The sequence below is a fragment of the Oncorhynchus keta genome, chromosome 19 (assembly GCF_023373465.1).
Source record: "Oncorhynchus keta strain PuntledgeMale-10-30-2019 chromosome 19, Oket_V2, whole genome shotgun sequence".
Taxonomy (NCBI): Eukaryota; Metazoa; Chordata; class Actinopteri; order Salmoniformes; family Salmonidae; genus Oncorhynchus; species Oncorhynchus keta.
The window spans coordinates 10,088,655-10,101,129 of record NC_068439.1 but is presented as its reverse complement, the minus strand read 5'-3'; the positions used below and the strand labels follow the sequence as shown (position 1 = coordinate 10,101,129).

General features: G+C 47.6%; 1 protein-coding gene across 3 annotated transcripts in view; it reads left to right on the top strand.

Annotated features, from left to right (window-relative positions):
- LOC118397627 (gamma-aminobutyric acid type B receptor subunit 1-like) overlaps positions 1-12,475 on the top strand; it is a 301,998-nt gene that overhangs the window by 125,079 nt on the left and 164,444 nt on the right. For all 3 annotated transcript variants that reach the window (XR_008070123.1, XM_052469313.1, XM_052469312.1), the window contains exon 8: positions 5,344-5,478. Coding sequence is in view for 2 of the 3 variants with exons in the window: in XM_052469313.1 (XP_052325273.1) it covers positions 5,344-5,478 (135 nt within the window). In the remaining variant the exon portion in view is untranslated. The remainder of the gene's footprint in view (positions 1-5,343; positions 5,479-12,475) is intronic.

The window sequence follows — 12,475 nt, the reverse complement described above, 5'->3', positions numbered from 1 at the left end:
CCACTGACTCAACAATCCCCAAACACACCCCTGACTCAACAAGCCCCAAACACACCACTGACTCAACAAGCCCCAAACACACCACTGACTCAACAAGCCCCAAACACACCACTGACTCAACAATCCCCAAACAAACCACTGACTCAACAAGCCCCAAACACACCACTGACTCAACAACCCCAAACACACCACTGACTCAACAATCCCCAAACAAACCACTGACCCAACAAGCCCCAAACACACCACTGACTCAACAAGCCCCAAACACACCACTGACTCAACAAGCCCCAAACACACCACTGACTCAACAATCCCCAAACAAAACCCAAACACACCACTGACTCAACAATCCCCAAACAAAACCCAAACACACCACTGACTCAACAAGCCCCAAACACACCACTGACTCAACAAGCCCCAAACACACCACTGACTCAACAATCCCCAAACAAAACCCAAACACACCACTGACTCAACAATCCCCAAACAAAACCCAAACACACCACTGACTCAACAAGCCCCAAACAAAACCCAAACACACCACTGACTCAACAATCCCGAAAACAAAACCCCAAAACACCACTGACTCAACAAGCCCCAAACACACCACTGACTCAACAAGCCCCAAACACACCACTGACTCAACAAGTTCCAAACAAACCACTGACTCAACAAGCCCCAAACACACCACTGACTCAACAAGCCCCAAACAAGTTCCAAACAAACCACTGACTCAACAAGCCCCAAACACACCATTGACTCAACAAGCCCCAAACAAAACCCAAACAAACCACTGACTCAACAAGCCCCAAACACACCACTGACTCAACAAGCCCCAAACACACCATTGACTCAACAAGCCCCAAACAAGACCCAAACAAACCACTGACTCAACAAGCCCCAAACACACCACTGACTCAACAAGCCCCAAACACACCACTGACTCAACAAGCCCCAAACAAACCACTGACTCAACAAGCCCCAAACACACCACTGACTCAACAACCCCAAACACACCACTGACTCAACAAGCCACAAACACACCACTGACTCAACAAGCCGCAAACAAACCACTGACTCAACAAGCCCCAAACACACCACTGACTCAACAACCCCAAACACACCACTGACTCAACAAGCCCCAAACACACCACTGACTCAACAAGCCTGGCTGTTCTTCGCTCTTCCAACTGGTATTTGGAGTTCTTACTAATAACCAGCGTTCCAAATGAAACCCGGCGCAATGCTAGCCTTGGTTTGTGTCCCAAATGCCACCGTATTCCCTATGTATTGAACTACTTTTGACTAGGGTCCATAGGGCACTGTGTAGGTGCAGGGGATAGGGTGCCATTTGGGACAAAGTCTAGCAGTCAGTTGAACTCTTGCCCTTGTTCATAATTCGGCCCAATAATGTCACATTAGTTTTGTGTCTTTCACGTGGAATGGGTTTAATGTGGACATGAGGGGCTTTTACTGTGGAAAGCGTGTCTTTCACGTGGAATTTGTTTAATGTGGACATGAGGAGGGGCTTTTACTGTGGAAAGCGTGTCTTTCACGTGGAATGGGTTTAATGTGGACATGAGGAGGGGCTTTTACTGTGGAAAGCGTGTCTTTCACGTGGAATTTGTTTAATGTGGACATGAGGAGGGGCTTTTACTGTGGAAAGCATGTCTCACGTGGAATTTGTTTAATGTGGACATGAGGAGGGGCTTTTACTGTGGAAAGCATGTCTTTCACGTGGAATTTGTTTAATGTGGACATGAGGAGGGGCTTTTACTGTGGAAAGCGTGTCTTTCACGTGGAATGGGTTTAATGTGGACATGAGGAGGGGCTTTTACTGTGGAAAGCGTGTCTTTCACGTGGAATGGGTTTAATGTGGACATGAGGAGGGGCTTTTACTGTGGAAAGCGTGTCTTTCACGTGGAATGGGTTTAATGTGGACATGAGGAGGGGCTTTTACTGTGGAAAGCGTGTCTTTCACGTGGAATGGGTTTAATGTGGACATGAGGAGGGGCTTTTACTGTGGAAAGCGTGTCTTTCACGTGGGATGGGTTTAATGTGGACATGAGGAGGGGCTTTTACTGTGGAAAGCGTGTCTTTCACATGGGATGGGTTTAATGTGGACATGAGGAGGGGCTTTACTGTGGAAAGCAATCAATTAATACACTAGATAGAGCAAGAGGATCATTGACTTCTCTCTCTACGTCCCAAATGGAACCCTATTCCCTACATAGTGCACTACTTTTAACCAGGGCGCATAGGGGACCATAGGATTCTGGTCAGAAGTAGTGCACTACTTTTAACCAGGGCGCATAGGATTCTGGTCAGAAGTAGTGCACTACTTTTAACCAGGGCGCATAGGGGACCATAGGATTCTGGTCAGAAGTAGTGCACTATATAGGGAATAGGATGCCATTTGGGACTGCATCTCGGTAACGCTCTGTGATTATAGGCCACAGTAGTAGGGCAACACTGACTGTGGTTAAGCGAGGGGGGAAATCTGCTGCCTCTGGGACCACAGCTATCTCCATTTGTATGATTTGACAAATCAAACGAAATCAGGTTCCGCTGCATAATCATTTTGAGGTAATGCTCTCGTCAGAATTGATTCCCAGTGAGCCTTACTGTTTTGGCCTGTTAGGTGAAATATTAGTGATTTGATCCAGTGCCCTATCCAATGCTGTAGTCACAGACTTACATCCCAAATGGCACCTCGTTCTCTACGTAGTGCACTACTTTTGACCAGGGCACATAGGGTTCTGGTCGAAAGTAGTGCACTATATATGGAATAGGGTGCCATATGGAATAGGGTGCCATTTGGCATACACAACACTGTCTGCTGCAGGTTTCCTCCCAACGGTGGATTCCCTCTCCCAAACAACCAAATGATTAATGATCGATTTAACCCGCAACCATTAACGTTTAAATTGAATATCTATTTTTCATTGACTGTATGTTGAGAATTAAAATGAAGAAAGACCCCAACGCCATTTGTTAGGCTTGGATCAAAGACAGGAGATTGACTGTTTGGTGAGGAAATGTGGTCCTTGCTTTCAGATAGGAAAATAGGTTGCACTTTGGTCAATAGTAGTGCACTATGTAGGAAATAGGGTGCTTTTTGGGACTCAAAAAAATGTTGTTTCTCTCCCCGGGGAAATTATTTTTCGGAGGACAAATCCAGGTGTCCTTGGGACGAGCCTCACCTTGTCTCTCTGTCTCTGGGCTCTCCTGTTTTTTTGGTGTCGTTGAGTGTAAACTAGTGTGAAATTAATCACTGACCCTCTCAATCCCACGGTGCAGTTTAACATACAAATGGCACTTTAATGTAATTTTTTGTTATTGCGGGGTGCCGTATGCCGGTCTATCCCTCTCCTTCATTCCCCCTCTATCCCTCTCCTTTATCCCCCTCTATCCCTCTCCTTTATCCCCCTCCATCCCTCTCCTTCATTCCCCCTCTATCCCTCTCCTTTATCCCCCTCTATCCCTCTCCTTTATCCCCCTCTATCCCTCTCCTTTATCCCCCTCTATCCCTCTCCTTTATCCCCCTCTATCCCTCTCCTTCATTCCCCCTCTATCCCTCTCCTTTATCCCCCTCTATCCCTCTCCTTCATTCCCCCTCTATCCCTCTCCTTTATCCCCCTCTATCCCTCTCCTTTATCCCCCTCTATCCCTCTCCTTTATCCCCCTCTATCCCTCTCCTTCATTCCCCCTCTATCCCTCTCCTTCATTCCCCCTCTATCCCTCTCCTTTATCCCCCTCTATCCCTCTCCTTTATCCCCCTCTATCCCCCTCCTTTATTCCCCTCTTCTATCCCTCTCCTTTATCCTCCTCTATCCCTCTCCTTTATCCCCCTCTTCTATCCCTCTCCTTTATCCCCCTCTATCCCTCTCCTTTATTCCCCCTCTATCCCTCTCCTTTATCCCCCTCTTCTATCCCTCTCCTTTATCCCCCTCTATCCCTCTCCTTTATCCTCCTCTATCCCTCTCCTTTATCCCCCCTCTATCCCTCTCCTTTATCCCCCTCTATCCCTCTCCTTTATTCCCCCTCTATCCCTCTCCTTTATTCCCCCTCTATCCCTCTCCTTTATCCCCATCTATCCCTCTCCTTTATCCCCCTCTATCCCTCTCCTTTATTCCCCCTCTATCCCTCTCCTTTATCCCCACTCCTCTATCCCTCTCCTTTATCCCCCTCTTCTATCCCTCTCCTTTATCCCCCTCTATCCCTCTCCTGTATTCCCCCTCTATCCCTCTCCTGTATTCCCCCTCTATCCCTCTCCTTTATTCCCCCTCTATCCCTCTCCTTCATTCCCCCTCCATCCCTCTCCTTCATTCCCCCTCTATCCCTCTCCTTCATTCCCCCTCCATCCCTCTCCTTCATTCCCCCTCTATCCCTCTCCTTTATCCCCCTCTATCCCTCTCCTTTATCCCCCTCTATCCCTCTCCTTTATCCCCCTCTATCCCTCTCCTTTATTCCCCTCTATCCCTCTCCTTTATTCCCCCTATCCCTCTCCTTTATCCCCCTCCTCTATCCCCCTCCTTTATTCCCCTCTTCTATCCCCCTCCTTTATCCTCCTCTATCCCTCTCCTTTATTCCCCTCTTCTATCCCTCTCCTTTATCCCCCTCTATCCCTCTCCTTTATTCCCCCTCTATCCCTCTCCTTTATCCCCCTCCTCTCTCCCTCTCCTTTATGCCCCCTCCTCTATCCCTCTCCTTTATTCCCCCTCCTCTATCCCTCTCCTTTATTCCCCCTCCTCTATCCCTCTCCTTTATTCCCCCTCTATCCCTCTCCTTTATCCCCCTCTTCTATCCCCTCCTTTATCCTCCTCTATCCCTCTCCTTTATTCCCCCTCTATCCCTCTCCTTTATCCCCCCTCTATCCCTCTCCTTTATCCCCCCTCTATCCCTCTCCTTTATCCCCCCTCTATCCCTCTCCTTTATCCCCCTCTATCCCTCTCCTTTATCCCCCCTCTATCCCTCTCCTTTATCCCCCCTCTATCCCTCTCCTTTATCCCCCTCTATCCCTCTCCTTTATTCCCCCTCTATCCCTCTCCTTTATTCCCCCTCTATCCATCTCCCTTATTCCACTCCTCTATCCATCTCCCTTATTCCCCCTCTATCCCTCTCTTAAATTCCCCTTCTATCCATCTCCCTTATTCCACTCCTCTATTTACTAGTCCTCTGTTCCCCATGCAGTGTGTTGGTTTACTCATGAAATAGTTTGGAGCATATACAGTCTGCCTTTCTGTCTTCCTCTGTTCCCTACAGTGTGATGAGATGGTTTACCAGTAAATAGTTTGGAGCATATATACAGTCTGCCTTTCTGTCTTCCTCTGTTCCCTACAGTGTGATCCAGGTGAAGCCACCAAGCTCCTGTATGACCTGCTGTACACTGAGCCCATCAAGATGGTCCTGATGCCCGGCTGCAGCTCTGTGTCCACTTTGGTGGCCGAGGCCGCTCGCATGTGGAACCTTATAGTGGTGAGTGTGGCTCTACTGTCTGTCTGTCTGTCTGTCTGTCTGTCTGTCTGTCTGTCTGTCTGTCTGTCTGTCTGTCTGTCTGTCTGTCTGTCTGTCTGTCTGTCTGTCTGTCTGTCTGTCTGTCTGTCTGTCTGTCTGTCTGTCTGTCTGCTCGCATGTGGAACTTTATAGTGGTGAGTGTGGTTCTACTGTGTGTGTGTGACAGTCTATCAGTTGTGCTAGATAGATACCACATCTATCTCCAACATCAGCTATATCATAACAATGTTCTTCAGTAAATCCTTATGACTGGGTGCCCATTAAATGTGAAAAAAATACAAATAATCTGCGAGTCATGAGCCTCCAGCTTCAGTCAGAGGTGGTTTCTCAAATGGCAACGTATTCCCTATGTAGTGCAGTACTTTAGAACAGGGCCCTATTCCCTATGTAATACACTACTTTAGAACAGGGCCTTATGGGGATGATTGGAGAATAGGTGTCTAGAGGGAGGTTGAGTCATAGCTAGCAGACTAGTGGTGTCTAGAGGGATGTTGAGTCATAGCTAGCAGACTAGTGGTGTCTAGAGGGATGTTGAGTCATAGCTAGCAGACTAGTGGTGTCTAGAGGGAGGTTGAGTCATAGCTAGCAGACTAGTGGTGTCTCGAGGGATGTTGAGTCATAGCTAGCAGACTAATGGTGTCTAGAGGGAGGTTGAGTCATAGCTAGCAGACTAGTGGTGTCTAGAGGGATGTTGAGTCATAGCTAGCAGACTAATGGTGTCTAGAGGGAGGTTGAGTCATAGCTAGGAGACTAGTGGTGTCTAGAGGGATGTTGAGTCATAGCTAGCAGACTAATGTTGTCTAGAGGGAGGTTGAGTCATAGCTAGCAGACTAGTAGTGCCTAGATGGAGATTGAGTCATAGTTAGCAGACTAGTGGTGTGTAGAGGGAGGTTGAGTCAGTCATAGCTAGCAGACTAGTGGTGTGTAGAGGGAGGTTGAGTCATAGCTAGCAGACTAATGGTGTTTAGAGTGAGGTTAAGTCAGAGTCATAGCTAGCAGACTAGTGGTGTCTAGAGGGAGGCAGGTTGAGTCATAGCTAGCAGACTAATGGTGTCTAGAGGGAGGTTGAGTCATAGCTAGCAGACTAATGGTGTTTAGAGTGAGGTTGCGTCATTGTAAGCAGACTAATGGTGTCTTGGGGGAGGTTGAGTCATAAATAGCAGACTAATGGTGTCTAGAGGGAGGTTGAGTCAGAGTCATAGCTAGCAGACTAGTGATGTCTAGAGGGATATTCAGTCATAGCTAGCAGACTAATGATGTCTAGAGGGAGGTTGAGTCATAGCTAGCAGACTAATGGTGTCTAGAGGGATATTCAGTCATAGCTAGCAGACTAATGGTGTCTAGAGGAAGGTTGAGTCAGAGTCATAGCTAGCAGACTAGTGGTGTCTAGAGGGAGGTTGAGTCATAGCTAGCAGGCTAATGGTGTCTGGAAGGAGGTTAAGTCATTGCTAACAGACTACTGGTGTCTAGAGTGAGGTTGAGTCATAGTCATAGTTAACAGACTAGTGGTGTCTAGAGGGAGGTTGAGTCAGAGTCATAGCTAGCAGACTAGTGGTGTCTAGAGGAAGGTTGAGTCAGAGTCATAGCTAGCAGACTAGTGGTGTCTAGAGGGATATTCAGTCATAGCTAGCAGACTAATGGTGTCTAGAGGAAGGTTGAGTCAGAGTCATAGCTAGCAGACTAGTGGTGTCTAGAGGGAGGTTGAGTCATAGCTAGCAGGCTAATGGTGTCTGGAAGGAGGTTAAGTCATTGCTAACAGACTAATGGTGTCTAGAGGGAGGTTGAGTCAGAGTCATAGCTAGCAGACTAGTGATGTCTAGAGGGATATTCAGTCATAGCTAGCAGACTAATGATGTCTAGAGGAGGTTGAGTCATAGCTAGCAGACTAGTGGTGTCTAGAGGGAGGTTGATTTAGAGTCATAGCTACCAGACTAGTGGTGTCTAGAGGGAGGGAGGGAGGGAGGTTGAGTCATAGCTACGAGACTAGTGGTGTCTAGAGGGAGGGAGGTTGAGTCATAGCTAACAGCCTAGTGGTGTCTAGAGCGAGGTTGAGTCGTGGCTAGCAGACTAAGGGTGTCTAGATGGAGGTTGAGTCAGAGTCATAGCGAGCAGACTAGTGGTGTCTTGAGTAAGGTTGAGTCATAGCTAAGAGACTAATGGTGTCTAGAGCGAGGTTGAGTCAGAGTCATAGCTTAGCAGACTAAGGGTGTCTAGAGGGAGGTTGAGTCAGAGTCATAGCGAGCAGACTAGTGGTGTCTTGAGTAAGGTTGAGTCATAGCTAAGAGACTAATGGTGTCTAGAGCGAGGTTGAGTCAGAGTCATAGCTTAGCAGACTAGTGGTGTGTAGAGTGAGGTTGATTTAGAGTCATAGCTACCAGACTAGTGGTGTCTAGAGGGAGGGAGGGAGGTTGAGTCATAGCTACGAGACTAGTGGTGTCTAGAGGGAGGGAGGTTGAGTCATAGCTACGAGACTAGTGGTGTCTAGAGGGAGGGAGGTTGTGTCATAGCTATGAGACTAGTGGTGTCTAGAGGGAGGGAGGTTGAGTCATAGCTACCAGACTAGTGGTGTCTAGAGGGAGGGAGGTTGAGTCATAGCTACCAGACTAGTGGTGTCTAGAGGGAGGGAGGTTGAGTCATAGCTACCAGACTAGTGGTGTCTAGAGGGAGGTTGACACAGAGTCATAGCTGAGCTCCAGGGAGTTGAGTGCCCTCCTCTGTGAGCTCTACTGGCACCTGACAGTGAAGCAGACACCTCAGATCCACTTGGCTGAGGAAGGGAGGGAGGGACAGACGGATGGAGAGATGGGGGAGAGTGAGATAGTGAAGCAGACACCTCAGATCCACTTGGCTGAGGAAGGGAGGGAGGGACAGACGGATGGAGAGATGGGGGAGAGTGAGATAGTGAAGCAGACACCTCAGATCCACTTGGCTGAGGGAGGGAGGGAGGGACGGACGGATGGAGAGATGGTTGAGAGTGAGATAGTGAAGCAGACACCTCAGATCCACTTGGCTGAGGGAGGGAGGGAGGGAGGGAGGGAGTGGGGGGGTTGACGGACAGAGGGATGGTGGTGGGGGGTGACAGTGGAGAAGACACCTCAGATCAACTTGGCTGAGGAAGGGAGAGAGTGGGGGGGAGACGGACAGAGAGATGACGGGGGGGGGGGGGTGACAGTGGAGCAGACACCTCAGATCCATTTAGCTGTGGGAGGGAGGGAGTGGGGGGGAGACAGACAGAGAGTTGGGGGAGGGGGACAGTGAGGCAGACACCTCAGATCCATTTAGCTTAGGGAGAGAAGTGGTCCAAGGCCTCTGAACGAGGCACAGGAAAAGTGGGAGAGAGAGTTGATTTTTATTGTTTATTTCACTTTATATATTATCTACCTCACTTGCTTTGGCAATGTTAACACATGTTTCCCATGCCAATAAAGCCCTTGAATTGAATTGAAATTGAATTGAAATTGAATTGAGAGAGGGAGGGGTGGGGGGTGGGTAGAGAGAGAGAGCGAGAGAGGGGGGGAGAAAGAGGGAGACTGGGAAGCAGACACCTCAGATCCACTTAGCTGTCAAGGAAGGAGAGGAGAGTGGAGTGTTTTGTCAGCCTAGAGGTAAGGTAAGTATTCCAAGGCCTGAATGCCAAATAAGAAGTGTCAAGGAGGTCAGAGGAATAATAACACTACTCTGTCCGTCTCAGTGGTTGAGTTTCTAATGGCACCGTAGTGTTCTCCCTTTGACCAGGGCCCATATACCATTTGCCTCTTACATTTGACAGCTAGTATTGCGCCCTGAAAGATATTGAAGTTTCCCAAAATTACATGTTATGACAACTGTCCTGACTTGGAAAAAGCTTTTACCTATTACTGTACTGTATATCCAGACTGCATCTAGACACCTTTATGGAGGGTACTGTACTGTATATCCAGACTGCATCTAGACACTTTATGGAGGGGACTGTACTGTATATCCAGACACCTTTATGGAGGGGACTGTACTGTATATCCAGACTGCATCTAGACACCTTTATGGAGGGGACTGTACTGTATATCCAGACACCTTTATGGAGGGTACTGTACTGTATATCCAGACTGCATCTAGACACCTTTATGGAGGGGACTGTACTGTATATCCAGACTGCATCTAGACACCTTTATGGAGGGGACTGTACTGTATATCCAGACTGCATCTAGACACTTTATGGAGGGGACTGTACTGTATATCCAGACTGCATCTAGACACTTTATGGAGGGGACTGTACTGTATATCCAGACACCTTTATGGAGGGGACTGTACTGTATATCCAGACTGCATCTAGACACCTTTATGGAGGGGACTGTACTGTATATCCAGACTGCATCTAGACACCTTTATGGAGGGGACTGTACTGTATATCCAGACTGCATCTAGACACTTTATGGAGGGGACTGTACTGTATATCCAGACACCTTTATGGAGGGGACTGTACTGTATATCCAGACACCTTTATGGAGGGGACTGTACATCCAGACACCTTTATGGAGGGGACTGTACTGTATATCCAGACACCTTTATGGAGGGGACTGTACTGTATATCCAGACTGCATCTAGACACCTTTATGGAGGGGACTGTACTGTATATCCAGACTGCATCTAGACACCTTTATGGTATATCCAGTCTGCATCTAGACACCTTTATGGAGGGGACTGTACTGTATATCCAGACTGCATCTAGACACCTTTATGGAGGGGACTGTACTGTATATCCAGACTGCATCTAGACACCTTTATGGAGGGGACTGTACTGTATATCCAGACTGCATCTAGACACCTTTATGGAGGGACTGTACTGTATATCCAGACTGCATCTAGACACACTGTACTGTATATCCAGACTGCATCTAGACACCTTTATGGAGGGGACTGTACTGTATATCCAGACTGCATCTAGACACCTTTATGGAGGGGACTGTACTGTATATCCAGACTGCATCTAGACACCTTTATGGAGGGGACTGTACTGTATATCCAGACTGCATCTAGACACCTTTATGGAGGGGACTGTACTGTATATCCAGACTGCATCTAACCTTTATGGAGGGGACTGTACTGTATATCCAGACTGCATCTAGACACCTTTATGGAGGGGACTGTACTGTATATCCAGACTGCATCTAGACACTTTATGGAGGGGACTGTACTGTATATCCAGACACCTTTATGGAGGGGACTGTACTGTATATCCAGACACCTTTATGGAGGGGACTGTACTGTATATCCAGACTGCATCTAGACACCTTTATGGAGGGGACTGTACTGTATATCCAGACACCTTTATGGAGGGGACTGTACTGTATATCCAGACTGCATCTAGACACCTTTATGGAGGGGACTGTACTGTATATCCAGACTGCATCTAGACACCTTTATGGAGGGGACTGTACTGTATATCCAGACTGCATCTAGACACCTTTATGGAGGGACTGTACTGTATATCCAGACTGCATCTAGACACCTTTATGGAGGGGACTGTACTGTATATCAGACTGCATCTAGACACTTTATGGAGGGGACTGTACTGTATATCCAGACACCTTTATGGAGGGGACTGTACTGTATATCCAGACACCTTTATGGAGGGACTGTACTGTATATCCAGACACCTTTATGGAGGGGGACTGTACTGTATATCAGACACCTTTATGGAGGGGACTGTACATCCAGACACCTTTATGGAGGGGACTGTACTGTATATCCAGACACCTTTATGGAGGGGACTGTACATCCAGACACCTTTATGGAGGGGACTGTACTGTATATCCAGACACCTTTATGGAGGGGACTGTACTGTATATCCAGACTGCATCTAGACACCTTTATGGAGGGGACTGTACTGTATATCCAGACTGCATCTAGACACCTTTATGGAGGGGACTGTACTGTATATCCAGACTGCATCTAGACACCTTTTATGGTATATCCAGTCTGCATAGACACCTTTATGGAGGGGACTGTACTGTATATCCAGACTGCATCTAGACACCTTTATGGAGGGGACTGTACTGTATATCCAGACTGCATCTAGACACCTTTATGGAGGGGACTGTACTGTATATCCAGACTGCATCTAGACACCTTTATGGAGGGGACTGTACTGTATATCCAGACTGCATCTAGACACCTTTATGGAGGGGACTGTACTGTATATCCAGACTGCATCTAGACACCTTTATGGAGGGGGACTGTACTGTATATCCAGACTGCATCTAGACACCTTTATGGAGGGGACTGTACTGTATATCCAGACTGCATCTAGACACCTTTATGGAGGGGACTGTACTGTATATCCAGACTGCATCTAGACACCTTTATGGAGGGGACTGTACTGTATATCCAGACTGCATCTAACCTTTATGGAGGGGACTGTACTGTATATCCAGACTGCATCTAGACACCTTTATGGAGGGGACTGTACTGTATATCCAGACTGCATCTAACCTTTATGGAGGGGACTGTACTGTATATCCAGACTGCATCCAGACACCTTTATGGAGGGGACTGTGCTGTATATCCAGACTGCATCTAGACACCTTTATGGAGGGGACTGTACTGTATATCCAGACTGCATCTAGACACCTTTATGGAGGGGACTGTACTGTATATCCAGACACCTTTATGGAGGGACTGTGCTGTATATCCAGACTGCATCTAGACACCTTTATGGAGGGGACTGTACTGTATATCCAGACTGCATCTAGACACCTTTATGGAGGGGACTGTACTGTATATCCAGACTGCATCTAGACACCTTTATGGAGGGGACTGTACTGTATATCCAGACTGCATCTAGACACCTTTATGGAGGGGACTGTACTGTATATCCAGACTGCATCTAGACACCTTTATGGAGGGGACTGTACTGTATATCCAGACTGCATCTAGACACCTTTATGGAGGGGACTGTACTGTATATCCAGACTGCATCTAG